This window comes from Strongyloides ratti (genome assembly GCF_001040885.1).
Source record: "Strongyloides ratti genome assembly S_ratti_ED321, chromosome : 1".
Classification (NCBI taxonomy): domain Eukaryota; kingdom Metazoa; phylum Nematoda; class Chromadorea; order Rhabditida; family Strongyloididae; genus Strongyloides; species Strongyloides ratti.
The window spans coordinates 10731342-10747994 of record NC_037307.1 but is presented as its reverse complement, the minus strand read 5'-3'; the positions used below and the strand labels follow the sequence as shown (position 1 = coordinate 10747994).

The following is a 16653-nucleotide window of genomic DNA, read 5'->3' as shown; positions in this document are numbered from 1 at the left end:
TTTATAATTTTTTAAATATATATCTATATATTTTTCAATACATTAAATATTATCTTCTTTTCTTGAAAAAAGTTTTTTCTTCAAATTTATTGTTCACATATTTAGAGACAATAATAGGTAGAATAAAAACAAATTTTATTAATGATTTATTTATTCATTTAGTACAAGAGAAACCATTTAAACATCACCTCTTTTATGTATCCCTTTTTATCTTTCTTTTAAATAATAATATTATATTATTCTTACTATATATATACTTTTATTGCCTCTTTTTTCCTCCTTCTGATATATTATCATGTACCTTAATTTTTGAGAATAATACAAAGCACAATCAACGACATTTATCTTTCATTATGGTATTATCTTCTTCTTTTTTTTTTCTTTTTATTATAACCGCTAACTTTTCACTTTCTAACAATTATACTATTTTATTTATGGTAATTAAAAACTGTCACAAAATAGTTATTTGATATAAAGTAAGAATACATAAACATACATATCATCCTTTAAGACATCATAAAAAGTCTCTTGGGTTACTTCATTATTGACACTTACGATCTTAATACAATACTTATTTAAAATATTTTAAACCTCTCCTTTTATACATATATTCTCCTGAACTTTGTTTAATTTTTATAGAATTAATTAAACTTATATCTATTTTCTTTTTTCCTTAAAGTATATATTCTTTCATTAACATATATATATAAATTTATTTATACATATATATATATATAGAGACCACTTTTTAATTTTACATCATTTTAAAAACCACATAAATTAAAAAGAATTTTTAATAACTATTATTTGATAAGAATATGATATACTATAATAATAATAAAAATATATGTATATCAATTATTAGATTTACCTAATAAATATATAGGTAACTTAATTATAAATTAAAAAAAATAAAAACCATAATGTTTCTTTCTTTGACTTTAATATTAAAATCAATTAATGTTATTCTTTTTCTATGAAATATATTTTTTTTTAAAATATATATATATAATAAATGATGTATATGAAGTACAGATATAGTTTTATAATAAAAATAAAGTATATTAATGAAAAGATATTTTTTTTTTATATATTAAGTATATAAAGGAGTAAAGTTTGATGGGGTGGAAAATTAATGTGAACATGATGATGTTGGAGTAATATTATGGCACATTTTTCAATTATCATTTTATTTCAATGATATATATATATACATATATACTCTTCATTTTTTTATATGCCATCTTTATTTTATTATTAAAACAGTTGTTTTATATCTCAAATAAGTATTTCAATTTTTAAAATCCAATTTAAGTTTTATGTTGATTAGTAGTAAATATGAAATTTAGTAAATGAAGCGGAAATTATCTTTACCAAAGATAGTATACTGTAATGTGTAGTGGGAAGAAAAGTTAAGAGAAATGTCTGACAACTTTTTTTTTTTTTGTCATTATTTGTAACCTCCTCCTATTTAAATGTATATGTCTATGATGATGATGATATGAATATGATAGTTGAAAATTTTTTATTGTATTATAAAAGTTTACTTTTTTTAAAAAAATTAACCAATAACTCTTTTTCTATTACTTAATGAAAATATATAAAATTAGATGATATTATTTTTATATTTATAATATTTAAAATAATAGATATAAAATTTAAGCAATTAAAAATTGATATAGGAAAAAGAAAAGTTTACGATACTCTTGTCTCGTTTACGTCATATATTATATTTATGTTTTTATATTATATATGATGTTTAACATAATACCATTACTATTTATATATTATATATAATGATATAATATATCAGTTACCAGGAGAAGCAGGCGTTAGTTAATAAAAAAAAAGTCTTAATATTCTACCAACAACAACAAAACTATATATCATATTCTTCAATTAAATGAAAAGTAATAAAAAAAAAAGTTAAAATTAAAAATGGGATCTTTTTTATTGAATAATCTTTTTAACTCCACTAACAAAATACTTCTTCCTCTATATCTTCATCTATTAACCTTTTCCGTCCTTAAAAACATTGTTAATAGAAATTTTAATGACATTCTTCTTTTTTTTTATCTTATAATTCTACTGATTGATTATAAATATATACTTTAAATATTCATTGTCCAATTTTGACATTTCCTCATCATTAAAATAACTCTTTTTCATCCTTCTTTTTTTTTTGATTCAAAAATCTTTTTTTTTATTACATTAATTGTATCATATTTAAAATATATATAAAAATAATATTCTTTCTTTTTTTATTAATATCAATTTAAAAAGTTGTTTTGAATTTTTTCTCTTTTTATCTTATTTTTCTCTTAACTATCAATTGTGGTATCATATCCTTTCATTTATTAATTCTTCGGCGCCAACTTCTCTTCCTATCCCTTTTCAATACAATATTTTTATTTAATCTTTTTTTTTTTTAACTTTTGTAACAACAAATAACATTTTATCTACATATTTAATTTTTTTATCTCTCATCTCCTTTTTTTTATTAGATATATTTAATATTTTTTTTTTGGTCTAGAAAAGAAAATAACAGCATAAAGATTTCCTTCTCTATTAATATAAATATACTGTAAAAAAAAGTAATAATTTTTTTTTAAAATGAAATTTAAAAGAAATGTAGAAATATAACCTTTTTTGAATTATTTTATTTTAAACTAATTATATTTCTATCAAAGTTCTTTGACACTTTGCAACCTGTCAACAGGTGATAGTAAATTCTTTCTTTTTTGATTATTACCTAAAAAAGATATATAAACATACCGACAACCAAAAGACAAATTGATTAGTAGTATTTTTATTATAATTATATTATTTAGAGTTAAAAATATATATGTATATATAATATATTACTTTTTTCCTCAACAAGTTTATGAAATGTCATTTTAAGGATAAGTACAGTTTAACTATATATTACAATCAAATTTACATGACTTAATTTATTTTTTTTTTTAAAAATTTTTATTAATACTTAGGTTTTTGTCGGCATTGTTATATATAAATATATTTTGTTTTACCAATAAAAATATATAATAAGATGAAGTAATAATTAGGAGAGAGAAACATTTTTATAAAAAAAAAGGATAGTATATATAATTAATTACAGTTATATATATATATATTCTATTTAGATATAGTGTAATCCCTTCAAAAAGATGAATATTAAATATATACTTTCCTTTTTTTTTTATCTGATCTCTGTTACAAATTATTTCGGTATATTAATAAAACAAAAATAACATATAATAAAGTGTTGTTATATATTATATATTTAATTTTAAAAGGTTATTAAATGCTTCAAGTTGTTATAATTATCTATCTATAGACCTTTCAAAAGATTAAGATTAAGGAGTTAAAGTTAAGGATAAAAGGGACATATCAAGTAAAATAAACAGGTGGTTACCTGTTACATGATGATATAAATATGAGACAAAGTAATTAAATGAAGAGATCAAAAAAAAAAAAATAAGAATTAATACCAATTACCAGATTTAGGGGATTGCAAAACTTTTGTTTTCTTTTAAATAGTTATTATTTAAGATAAATTATTTACCGTTCTTCTTAATTTACAATCCAATAACATGAATAAATTAAAATAAAAATAAGTTTACAATTTGTTTACATAGTTGATGATTATATTTATAAATTATTATCATACTAGTAGTATACCATTCACCATATCACTTTTTGCCTTTATTAGTAAAGAAAAAAAGAGTTATTAAACATTTAATAAGTATCAATAAAATAGTTATTTTGTAAACAATCTTTACACAATATTTGTGATATCATAAAGTTTATATCTTATAATATTACTTGTAACTTTTGGCCTCCCAAAGCTAAGCTAACATGAAGATAGTAAAAGATATATAATAAAAATTTTGAATTACTATTAAAAAGTTTGTTTATTCAGGTCTTTGTAATCAAAGAAACTGATACTTTTTGCCTTCCTTTATACTCTATCATAATAATATACATATAAAATATATATTTTGGGGATGTATGATAATATCTTTATTGTTTTAATAACTTTTCTCTTTTTTTTTACCCCAAATTGATAATATAGTTTTTTTTTTGTTTAAAAATAAAAAATAAGTTTAAAATAAGTGATTTATTTTTTTAAAATATATTTATTTTGTTTAAATATTTTACAAATAATAAAATTTTTATAACTAAAGTTAATAGAAAAAAAAAACAGAGCAATTGTTTGTAAGATAATACTTAAAAAACTGATTGTATAATTTATTAATTTATATATATAAATTTCAATGGTAAATTTTTAAAAAGTTTTATAAATCTAAATTCTTTTTTAATTTTTTTTAATATACCACCAGGGGTAGGAAGTTTAAAATGTTTGTATTAATTTTTGGCTTTCCTATCATATTACATCATTGTTAAGGCAAATATAAACTTGAAGAATATTAAATCTAATGTTAATATAAGTGTGAATTTATAGATATATATTTAATATTATATATATATATCATATTATTGACTTCCTTTTTGTTTCAATTATTCTTTTTTCTAATACTAAATTATATAATTTATAATTTTATATATATATATATATAGACATATATGAATCTTATTCCATCCCTCCTCTTTTTATTTTATCTCTTATAAAAATAGTTGTTGTATTAGAAACTCTCAATCATCTCTTGAAATTTTAATCAAGAAGTAATTTTATTATAAAATTTATCTTCTTCAATAGATGTATGTGATATATCTTTTATCTTTTTTAGTAATATTGTATCTATATGTATATTATTATTTGTGTAAATGTGTGCCGTATAAGGAGGAGGAGATTAATTTAGTTTATTAAAGATAATCCTTACTCAAGTTGTCACTTTTCTAATAATATTCTTATTTTCTTAATACTTAATATGGTTCCATTAATCATATTCTTCATACTTTATATTTTCTTTCATTTTTTATTACTATATATGTTTCTGTCATCTTTCATTATTTATAAAATATAAAAAAAGATAGAAAAAAAAAAGTTTTGATGAGAGATTAGACACTTTTTGATAGAAGTTCACCTTCATTGTTTATTAGAAACATTAAAAGTCTATTCAATATACATTTTCTCCTCCTCAATTACATCATCCAGGTGTTTATTATGATTTTACAGCATATGTTATATATACATATAAATGTACAAATATTTAGTACCACTGTTTTTGATTTTCTTCATCTTATTACTAGTAATATATATATAATATTCAATGTATATGTTTATAAAAAAAAAAAGAATGTTTTTTACTTTATAAAAAAAAATAACAAAAAATTATCCTATGCTTCAAGTTACTCATTTTCTCAAAACTAATTCTCAAATTATATTTTTGTTTATTGTTTTTATAAAAATCTTTCTATAAATTTATGGTAAGTTTAATCATCTCCTTAGTCATTATATGTACAATTACTACAGTCTAAATTTTTTAACATATAAATTTTTTTTTTCTCTAAAGTTTTATTTTATATCATAAAAAGGATTCTGACTAAAAAAAAATCAAAATAAATAATAGTCATTTTATCATTTAATTATCTTGTAATAGTTATACTTCTTTTCCACCATTTTATACCGTATTTTCTTTTATATATAAATATATCATGACTTCTATTTTTTTTAATAACATTATCTTACAAAAACAATAGTAAAAATGAGTAATAAGATAAATAAAACTATCTTTTTTTTTCTAATCTTTATTTAAATTTCCTTATTTTATAATTTGAAGAAACATTTTAAATTAGAATACTATCATTATTTTTAACACCATTTTTAATTTCTTTTTAAAAAAAAAACAACAAATATATATATATTTAATGATATTTATATGCATATTTTTTAAATTCTTGGATCTTTCATTTCCAAAAAAAAAAAAAAAACCTTTGCCATCTGTTGTCATTCCATCTATGTATATAGTTTAACTTCTTATTGTTATAATTTTTAACTATTCTTTTTATTTGGACATTATATTAAAATATCTTTAAAAAGTAAAACTCCACCCAAAAGTATTCATATATTTTTGGTAGACATTATATAACTAAAAACTTATATATCATATTTTAGTTTTCATTACCCATACTCTCAAACATATATATTATATCTTCTTATTTATTGAGAGAGATATATTATATATATATATAGATATTTTAGCCACTCCTTGAAAAAGATACATTTTTATATATATAAAAAAAAAATGTCTTCTTTTATGTAACGTTATTTGAAAAAAGAAGATACTTCCTATCGTAATTTTATTATTATATACATATATATATATATATATATCCAACAAAAACCATAAATAGATGTAAGCTTTTAAAAGATTACCACAAGATACTTTTAAAAACTTTATGAAGGAGGAGTTTAATGAAAGAAAAGAATATATATAAAATTTTATAGATACATTTTCTAAAATTTGTCGTTCATCTTCTTCCTCTCCTCCTTAACTAACTATTAATTTCTTTTCAAATATTTTTATATTATATATATATATATATTTTTTTTTCTTTTTGACATTCACCAAAAAAAGGACAATTAAATATATGTAACAAATTTAGAAGTATATCTTATAATATTATTTTAATTTTTATATTAAAAGATAATCTATTCTTATAACCATCAATGACAGTTGACTGTTAATGAATTAAGTAGAAATAATTAGCATAATTTTTGAAAAAAGAAATTTACTACATCAAAATGTTATTAGAATAGAAAATAATTGTGAGTTTCTTATATTATGTTTATAATATTACCATATATGCAAAAAAAAGACGTGGTAATATATATATAAAAGGAATATAATTAATGTTAACAAAAATTGAATAAAGTATCACTTCAATAATTTCACTATATAAAATATGGTTAATTTTTATATGTTATTATAGAGATTTTTTTTTTTTACCTTTTTTTTTTTCTTTTTACCAATTATAGTATTATATAATATAAAGAGTTTATTTAATTATATATATATATATATCCTATTCTTTATGTTTTATTATAGTTGTAGTAGCATATATATAACAACAGATTTATGAGTTAGATTAATGATCGCGGTTAAATTTCTCTTTTATGTCCTTCTATATAAAAATACTTTACCTCCTTTCCCTCCCACAACTCTTTTATTAATTTAAGATTATTTAAAAAATTCTTTTCTCTATTAATTTTTAATATTCAACTTTTACATTAATTATCTTTTTTAGTATATTTTTTAAAGTACCTTCATTCTTTTTAATAATAGACATTTACCTATTTGACCATATTCGTTTTATTATCAATTATTATTTCTCTCTTCCTTTTTTTTTTGATTATTTTTTTTTTTATATTAATAACATTTTTTTTTTACAAATTTTTTAATTAAAATATAATAGTAATATTTTTTTTTATATTATAGGTTTACTTGTCTACTTACAATATTTGAAGTATCGTAAAGTTTTGTTACAGAAAAATAAGAAATAATTTTTTATATTTATCATTAATATAAATATTTTAAAAAAAATATATTATTATAGAAAAAAAAAAGTATTATAATATATAAAACAATAAAAAGAAAGAAATAATAATAATTTGATAATATTTGGTGGAAAAATAAAACAAATTTAATAAAAAATATGTCTTTAAATAGTCAAAATCAATCTTTATTATTTACCAATCCTTCAGATTTCATTCAAACGATAGCAGCTCTTCATGAAAAAAAAATTAAAGAAGGTAAATTGGATATGGGATTATTGACTATTGATACATCATCTTCTGAGGATATGGTTGTCACAAAACAAAAAGTTAATGATAATAATCAGTGTCAACATGGTAATAATAATAATAATAATATTGTCACAACATCAACTAAAACACCATTAGAAGATTGTAGTAATAAGGATGAAGAAGCATCAAGTGATAAAGGAAATATAACTAATGACTGTTCATCATCTGTTGGTTCATCAACTTCACCATCAACACCAAAAAGTGCTAGTCATGAGGATAGTAGAATTCAGGAACATCCTATTACATCACCTGTTATTGAAAATTGTAATAAAATTATTAACAGAAAACGTAAAGCGGATGAGGGAGATGATATTACTCATCTACTTAAGGAAGATTCTAGAAAAATTCTTGATCATCAAAAAGAATTACCATCATCACCAGAAAGTTTAATTAAATCTCCAACTCTTCCAACAATTAAAGAAAATGATAATAATTGTGATCAATTATTTAAACAAACACCTGATGATAATGATTCTTTTTTATCTTCTTTGGCATCTCGATCATACTCACCAACAACACTTCAACTAGTTCGTAATAATAAAGGAGGTAAATATTTTTTTTTTTAATTTTTTTTTTCTTATCTATATTATTATAAAAGTTTTAGATGGAGGTAAACTTACATGCCCAACACCAGGTTGTGATGGATCTGGTCATCAAACAGGCTTATATACACATCACCGAAGTTTATCAGGATGCCCAAGGAGACCAGATAAAAATACAATTCAATGTAAGTTTTTATTTATCTTTTATTTAAATTTCCCACACTTATATAAATATATTTTATCTTTTTAATATATTAAAAATCTTTAATCTTAATATTTTAACTTTCATTCATTTAACAATTAAAACAAAATGAAAAAAGATAAATATGTAAAATTAGGAGATTGAGAAAAGGGAATAAAAGTATTAGATAGTTAGTTAGTTAGTTTCCTTTTTAACTATTATACTACTTTATAAATGATGAGGATATAGTATTGCACTTTAGATATTAAAAGTAATTTTAGTTAATGTACTTCTTAATATGGAAGTAGTTAAATTAATTTGATATATGTTACAAAAAAAAAAGAAGATTTAAAATTTAATCTCATCTGTCTTTTTTATTTATAAAGAATTAAGTATTTAAAAAAAAAAATTTATTAAACAATGGAATGTTATATAAAATTTAATTATTGTTAATTTTTTATTTTAGTACTTGCACTTCAACAGGATACCATTCTTCGTTGTACAACACCAGGATGTACAGGAAAAGGACATGTCAATTCAAATAGATCATCACATAGATCACTTTCTGGATGCCCAATAGCTTATCAACAAAAATTGGCAAGAAGAGGTAAAGCAAGATTATCATTAAATGGAAGTATGAATGGTTCTATGAATACATCAACAAGCCCATTAAATGATTCTAATAATCTTTTAAAAATTAAACAAGAAACATTTAATAAGTCTTTTGATAAATCATTCCAATCACTTACCTCTCTACCAACATTGCCTTTAGATTTAAGAATGAAAACTTTTGAGGAACTTCGTAAACAACAAGAACAAGTGTAAGTTATTCTTTTTGTTAATAATATATAAATATATACATAAAAATGTATATATAAAAAGTTAAAGATGCGTGTAATATATATTAATTAAAAAGTCAACCATCTGCTATATATTTTATATTAAAGTAGTACTATTTAAAAAAGTATTATTGCTTCATATGGAAGGCCTTGAAACTTTTTTGTTACTCTTGATATATTATGACATTAAAATTGAAAATGTATATCTTTAAAAATATGATATACATTTGGTAGTTAAAAATATCAATGACACCAGATGCCACATCTATAATTTTTAATCTAGTGACATTAATATATTTTTTTTTTTCATGATAAAAATTTTTAATATTATTTATTTATAGAAAAAATGAGGAAGATAAAGTTAGAGAATTAAATCAAAATAATATTTTTGATATTGAAACTGTTAAACGTATGAAGAATGACTTTATTCCACAACAATTTCCAATGCATAATTCATTCCTTCAGGAGGCACTTTTACGCCTCTCAACAACAGGTGGACCAACAAATCAAGGATATGTTCCTGGAGTTGGAACAGGTATGTCTCCTGAAAATCTTCAACAACAACTTACAGTATTTGCTTTAGCTTCTCAAAATGCAACAAATCATTTATGGATTCAAAAATATTTTGAAAGTATTATGTCAACACAATTTGCCTCATTACAAGCAGCAGCTTTTGCAGCTGTTAATGCCTCAACAGCAACAATGAATTTCCCATTAATTCCTGGTATCTTAAATAATAGTATTAATAAAGGTACACCATCACCATCATTAATTCCTCCAATAGGAGATCCACAACAATTACAATTTTTATTTAGTGGTTTAAAAAATCAAGGAATTATCAAACAGGAATCTGAAATGACATCTCCTAATGGTAATAATAATGATGGTGAAATAAATAAAGAAATTGCTGGTTAAAATTTATTATTATATACTTTTTGTTGAGAAGGTTATATATAACATAAATTGTTATAATATGGGTAAAAAAAAAAAAAGAATTTCCATATTTTTTTTTTTGTTTTCCCATTCTACTATTATTTTTTGGTGAAAATGAGTTAATATTCAAACTAGAGTGAAAACAAATAATTAAATTTCTATATTAAAATTTTTTTATTATTACTTTTATATATTCCTTCTCCATACATATAATTTTTTACTCATCAAAATTATCTTTCTTATAATTTTTTTTTTTAATTATATATAACTATATATATATATAATACTGTACCTGGTTTAAAGCTTTAAAAATGTACATAGCTTTTTTTTTTTTCTAATAGTTACAGAATATTATATAATACTTTTCTTGAATTTTATATTATTTACTATATATTCCTTTTACTTATTCCTACTTTTTTTTTGTGCAGAAAAATTAAGTCAATTTAATATATATATTTAGCTAAAATACTTTTTTTAATAAAAAAAAATTTCAATTATATTATAATAGTAGTAATTAATTTATTATTATCTTTACCTATAAAAACATATTTCAAATACTTTGTATATCTTTTTTTTTTTATTTGAAACTATTCATAACATAATAATATATTATTAATGAATGTTTTTTTTAAAAAAAAAGAAGAAATAATAAAAAGAAAGTATATATTATCATTTTACTCATTTACTTTTTGTACCATTAAATAATAATATTAAAAAAAAAATATTTTTTCATATATTGTCTTGATCTTGTATTAGGTTTCTTATCATGATACTATTTGTATAATCTTTTTTATTATCTCAATAATTAATTTTATATATCTTTTTCTATACTTAGCGGTGATTTTTTTTTAATTATAATATATATATATATATCATAATATTGTTTTCATTTATAATTTTTTTTTGTATTGTAAAACATATTGATATAATAAAAAAATTTTTTTAAATAAATAATATGATTTTATATAAGTTTTTTTTTTTATTTATCTGGATTATAGTTTGTTTAAATTTTTTGTTAATATAAATTATAATTATTAACAAAAATAGGATTACAGTAAGAGACATATACAAAGTTTATGAGGTCATTGATTGTAGTTGGTTAGTCTGGAGGAGAGATAAGAAAAGTTATTAGAAAAAGAAATGGTAAAAGTTTAGATAAAAGTTACCATATTCTTATGAAAATTATATCTTTTTACTTTTACAAAGTTTTCTGTTATTTTTTTTTAAATAATTAATTAGGTAAGTTAATATAATTTATTTTAATATTTTTTTTATTGTTACAAATAAGAATAAAGAAAAGTAATGTAAATAAAATATTATTTATACAGGATATATGATATAGATAAATATCAATATATGTATATGAAATACTTTTATATTAATATACTTTTATATATGTATATTAAAATTAATTTTGTTAAATGTACTTCTTAATAAAATAAGTAGTTAAATTAATTGGTATTAAATAAAAAAAAAAAAAGGATTAAAATTCAATCTCAGCCATCTGCCTATTATATGTAAAAATATATTAAATAAAAGTATTTTTACATTTTTGGTGATTGAGATAAAAAAGTTTAACAATTAATTGGTATAATTTAATTTTATTGACTATATACATATATAGTTGCAGTTGTTATTTTGATAAAAAAAAAAGAGAAGGTAGATATATATATGTATTTGTAAGTATATATAAATTAAAATTAACATTATTAAATTTAACCATAAGAGGTAAAGAAAAAAAAATAAGAGATAATATATAATTTATAGGAAGTAATCCATTAGGTATTTTATTGGATTTCCTTCTTTTTTATATGTATTTGTAACATAAAATGTAACACATTTTTGAAAGTAAATATATTAAAAATCTAAAGTATATTAAATAACATTATTTTTTAAGATAAAGAATGATAGATGATTTATATTTATTACATTCAATAATTTTATTTTTATAGATAATTAAAAATAAACAATAATTTTTAATATAAATTAAAGTTTAACTTTTATATATATAAATAATTAATGTTTTATCAATTCCCATATTGTAATTTTATATTGATATAAATGTTTTAGTTATTAAAATATATATCTTATCAGATGAGGGTGGATAAAAGATATGGAAAAGATTTATCTATTAAGTTTTTGTCTTGTTAAAGAATCTTTAAGATATAAACAAATATAATAAAATAATTTTTTTTTTTAACTTTAATTTATTTTTAAATAATTATTTATGTTAAAAAGATATTTAGATAAATAGTTAACTTTATAAAGTGATAATATTAAGATTCATTGAAATAAAAATATAATTAAATTGATAAAGTGAAAGAAAAAATTTTTATATTTTTCATAAGAATTTAATTAGATTTGTTTCATCAAACTCGTAAAAAGTCTTTCTAAATAATTAAGATGTTAATAATTAATATAAAAGAAATGTAGTTTTATTATTATTATTATGGTAAACAGTAGTAAAGATATACATATCTAATTCGTTAAAGATGTATATTTTATTGTGTGATACTGTAATTTTATTCCTGGAAGAATGATGATGAATGATATGAATATTACTATACTAATATTGTGTTAACTTTATTTGATTAAAAATTCAATTGAAATGTTATTGGATTTTGATTAAAGTATTTTGAAATAAATTAATATTCATAGTTTTTCTTGGTTTGTTAAGATGTGAAAGTGATAAAGAGATTCCTTATTAACATAAGATAATTACTTTTACATCATTTTTAGTTGATGAAGTATAGTGTATATCTGTCATTGGATTTATATTTATACTAGTAGTTGTATGTGGGGAAAATGATAAATATGTGAATTAAATATAAAAAAATAAGGGGTGAAATATAAGGTTTTTTTTTCGTCTTATATATAGATAATATATCATTCCTGACAACTTTCTATTTTTGCTTGACTTCTATTTTTTTTTTCAATTAAATTTTGTATTCATATGTATTTACTTTTTTTTTTATTTAATGTAAAGATATAAAAAAAATAATTGTATTGTTTCTCAATCAACATTTGTCATTAAGTAATGATACTTTTTAATGAACCTAAAACTTTTCACATTACCACCTGCAATTGCACATAGGGAGTATTGAATTGTCTTTGGCATGTTCATTGATATAGGGCAGATGATCTTTTTATTATACATTATTACTTTTGACGTGATTTGTAATTAATTCCATCTTTTTTGTTGATTAGAAGAAGACATTTATACTTTAAGTAACATTAAATAGACAAAAAAGAAATATTTAAATTTTTTTTTAAAAAGTTTAAATAATTTTAAAAGTTAGAGAAAATTTAAAATTTTATATTAACCAATGAAAGAAAAGTTTTTAATACATTTTATAAATACATAGAGAATATAGATATAGATAGATATTTATAATAAAAATACTATAAAACTTTTGACTAAATATTAAATAAATAAAGAGGAAGTTTTTGATAAATGATATGTATAAATTTATTATTAAACAATTAAGTTTTATAATAAATTGATATATAAAAATAATGCAAAAGGTTATTAAAAAAGAAATATATATCTATTAATCATTTATAATTTTTTTTTTAACTTTTAATATTTATTTTTTAATAATCTTTGTTCTAATGATAAAATTGTTTTTATAAATTATATTATATGTTAATTTAAACTAAATTAAACTAAATACAAATTTTTTTTTTATAAATTAAAGATATAGTTTTGTTAATTAAAATTTAACCATCTGCCATATATTAGATGTATTTTTAAAAATACTATTACTTTATAATAAAGTCCTTGAAAAATTTTTTAATATTATTCTTGATATATTATAAAATTGAAAGTTTGAAAAAAAAGTGATAAATTATGTAACCATCAAAAAGTAAAATAAATTTTAAAAAAATGTTGTTATGAAATTTTATGTTATTGTATATTAGATTCATTTAATAAATCATATTTTATTATTTTGTTTCTTATACTATAAAAATTTAACAGTGATTGACTGATAATATATCATATTTTTTTTTAAATATTTTATTTCATATTAAAGTTTAATAAAATAATAAATTTATTTTTTAACATAAAACTAAATATTAATTAATTAATAATTTTAAGATATTTCATATGTTCTTTTATTAAAAAACAAAAGGAACAATTAAAAAGTATATTGTCTTTAATTTATTTCATCATAAGTGTATACTTTAAAAAGTATTTTATATATTTTCAAAAGGTTTCCTTTCTTTTATCGGAATAAAGAAAAAAAGGTAAATGATGAGAGAAGTTGATGAAATTATTGTAATATTACATAATCATTCTTTTGTTACATTTTTAATCAACCTCTTTAATAAACATATGCTTCTTTTTTTTTAAGTAGATAAAAAGGGTTAATTTGAAAGTTATGTCAAATCTTTTTTAAGTATCAAAACTCTTTCATCTTTAATAAGAAAAATATATAAGTATAAATTCCTCAGATTACCTTAATATTTTTTCTTAACACCTGCTTTATATATAATATTAAAATAGTATGAAAAAAAAAAAAGTTGTAATCATCACCATCTGGAGAATGGTAAAGTAGTCATGTTATTTTAATACTTAATAAAGTCTTTATCCTAATTATATTAATAAACAATTGAAATATATATTAATACAATAAGGTGAAATTTCTTTTTGAAGTAATAGATAATTATTATGACAATTATTACATAACAATAATAAAAAAGAAAAAAAAAAGTATCTTTTACTTCATTTACCACCTGTTACTTTTACTTTTACCACTAAATATGATTAAGTGTATAATATTGTTTATTCATAATTGCTGGCATTGGCTATGAGGGTAATTAATTTAACAGAGAATATTAAAAAGTTAACTTTTTTATGTATGAAACATAAATATTATATAATAATAATAATGTATTTGTATAAGTAATAAAATATTAAATAATACATTCAATTACATTTATATATATATTTATTTTTCTATAAAAAAGTGGTAGTAAAAAAATATGCAGGTGATTGAGGGATAGATAAATAAAAAACTTTTATTTATATAAATAAATATAAAAGTTATTATTATCATAATAATATATTATACTTTTTAATTATTATTTATTATATATTTGTAATAAAAAAAAGAAATTAAAAATATTTATAATATGTGATAAATTAATACATCATAAAAATACATTTTTAATTATATAATGTTTTATAAAGTTATTTAATCTTTAAAAGTATACTTAAATTTATTACAAATTAATCAAGTTTATATTTTAAGTAGTACTAATTAGTACAAATCATTTTTATTCATCCATTAACAAAAGAAATGAAAAAGTATACCATAATATAACTTTATTATTTTACATTATCTTTATATAGAATGATTTTGTTTTCAATTAAAAGAAAAGAGTGTATAATATTTATATGAAAATCATTAATCTACTTTATTAATTAATTTTCTTTTTGCCTTTCTTTAAAAATGTATAATATTACTCTTTTTAAAGTAACAAATAAATATAAAAATAAGGGGAACTTTTTAATTTTATCTTATAGTTATTTGAAGTTAAATTAATTTTAATATTGAATCAAGTATCATGCAATTTATGTCAATAAATAATAAAAATGGGAATTTAAGATCTTACAATATTGTAATAAAATATGACAAAGTATTATATTTCAATTTTCTTAAACTTTGGGATTTGCTTTTTTATTACAAAGATTTTTAGATATATTGTTATTATTTTAAAATTATATAGAAATATTTTGTGTTTTTAGTAAAAACTTTAATCTTATCATATTTCAATTACTTTAAAATGAGAAAAAAAAAAGAAATTAAAAAGGAATGGAAAGATAAGAGATTTTGATTTAACTTTTTTAAAGTGTTTACTTTATTTATAAAAAAAAATATTTTTTTTTTATACATTTATAAAAGATGTAGATAAATGGTAACAGTATTTAAAATAGTGTTTAATTAAGTTTTAGCCTATAGATGGAAGATAATTTTTAGTAAACAACTGGTAATTTAAAACAAAACCATTAACTAATTCTGTGGGATGCTTTTATATTTTAATAGAAGAAAAAAAAAATAAAATTTATACTTTCCTTTGTAATTCATTTTCATTTAATAGGGATATGATGTCATTATTAGTTTTTTTTTTTATTTTATAAATCACTTATTGAAATTTAAATTTCTTATAAATGCTTTCATTTATACCATTTGGTTAATAGCTATGATATTTGATAAAATAAATCACTCTTATTACAATAAAATCTTGATTAATTTTTTAATCTATTAAAAGAAAAAAATTACGTCATCTTGTAATAAAGATAAAAATTGAACTTTATAACAATATGTAACAGTAACAAAATAAGTTTTCTAACATAAAAAAAATTAATTTTTTCCTACCAAA

The 16653-nt window shown here is 18.8% G+C and overlaps 1 protein-coding gene across 1 annotated transcript; it reads left to right on the top strand.

The window, feature by feature from the left end:
• Positions 1 to 7620: 7620 nt before the first annotated feature.
• SRAE_1000329500 (Zinc finger, C2HC-type repeat-containing protein) lies at positions 7621 to 10248 on the top strand (the record flags this gene model as incomplete). The annotated part of the gene is made up of 4 exons (XM_024650468.1): positions 7621 to 8317; positions 8376 to 8498; positions 8961 to 9315; positions 9675 to 10248. The coding sequence occupies 4 exons, from the start codon at positions 7621 to 7623 to the stop codon at positions 10246 to 10248; spliced, it is 1749 nt and encodes a 582-aa protein (XP_024504243.1).
• Between the last annotated feature and the right edge of the window lie 6405 nt (positions 10249 to 16653).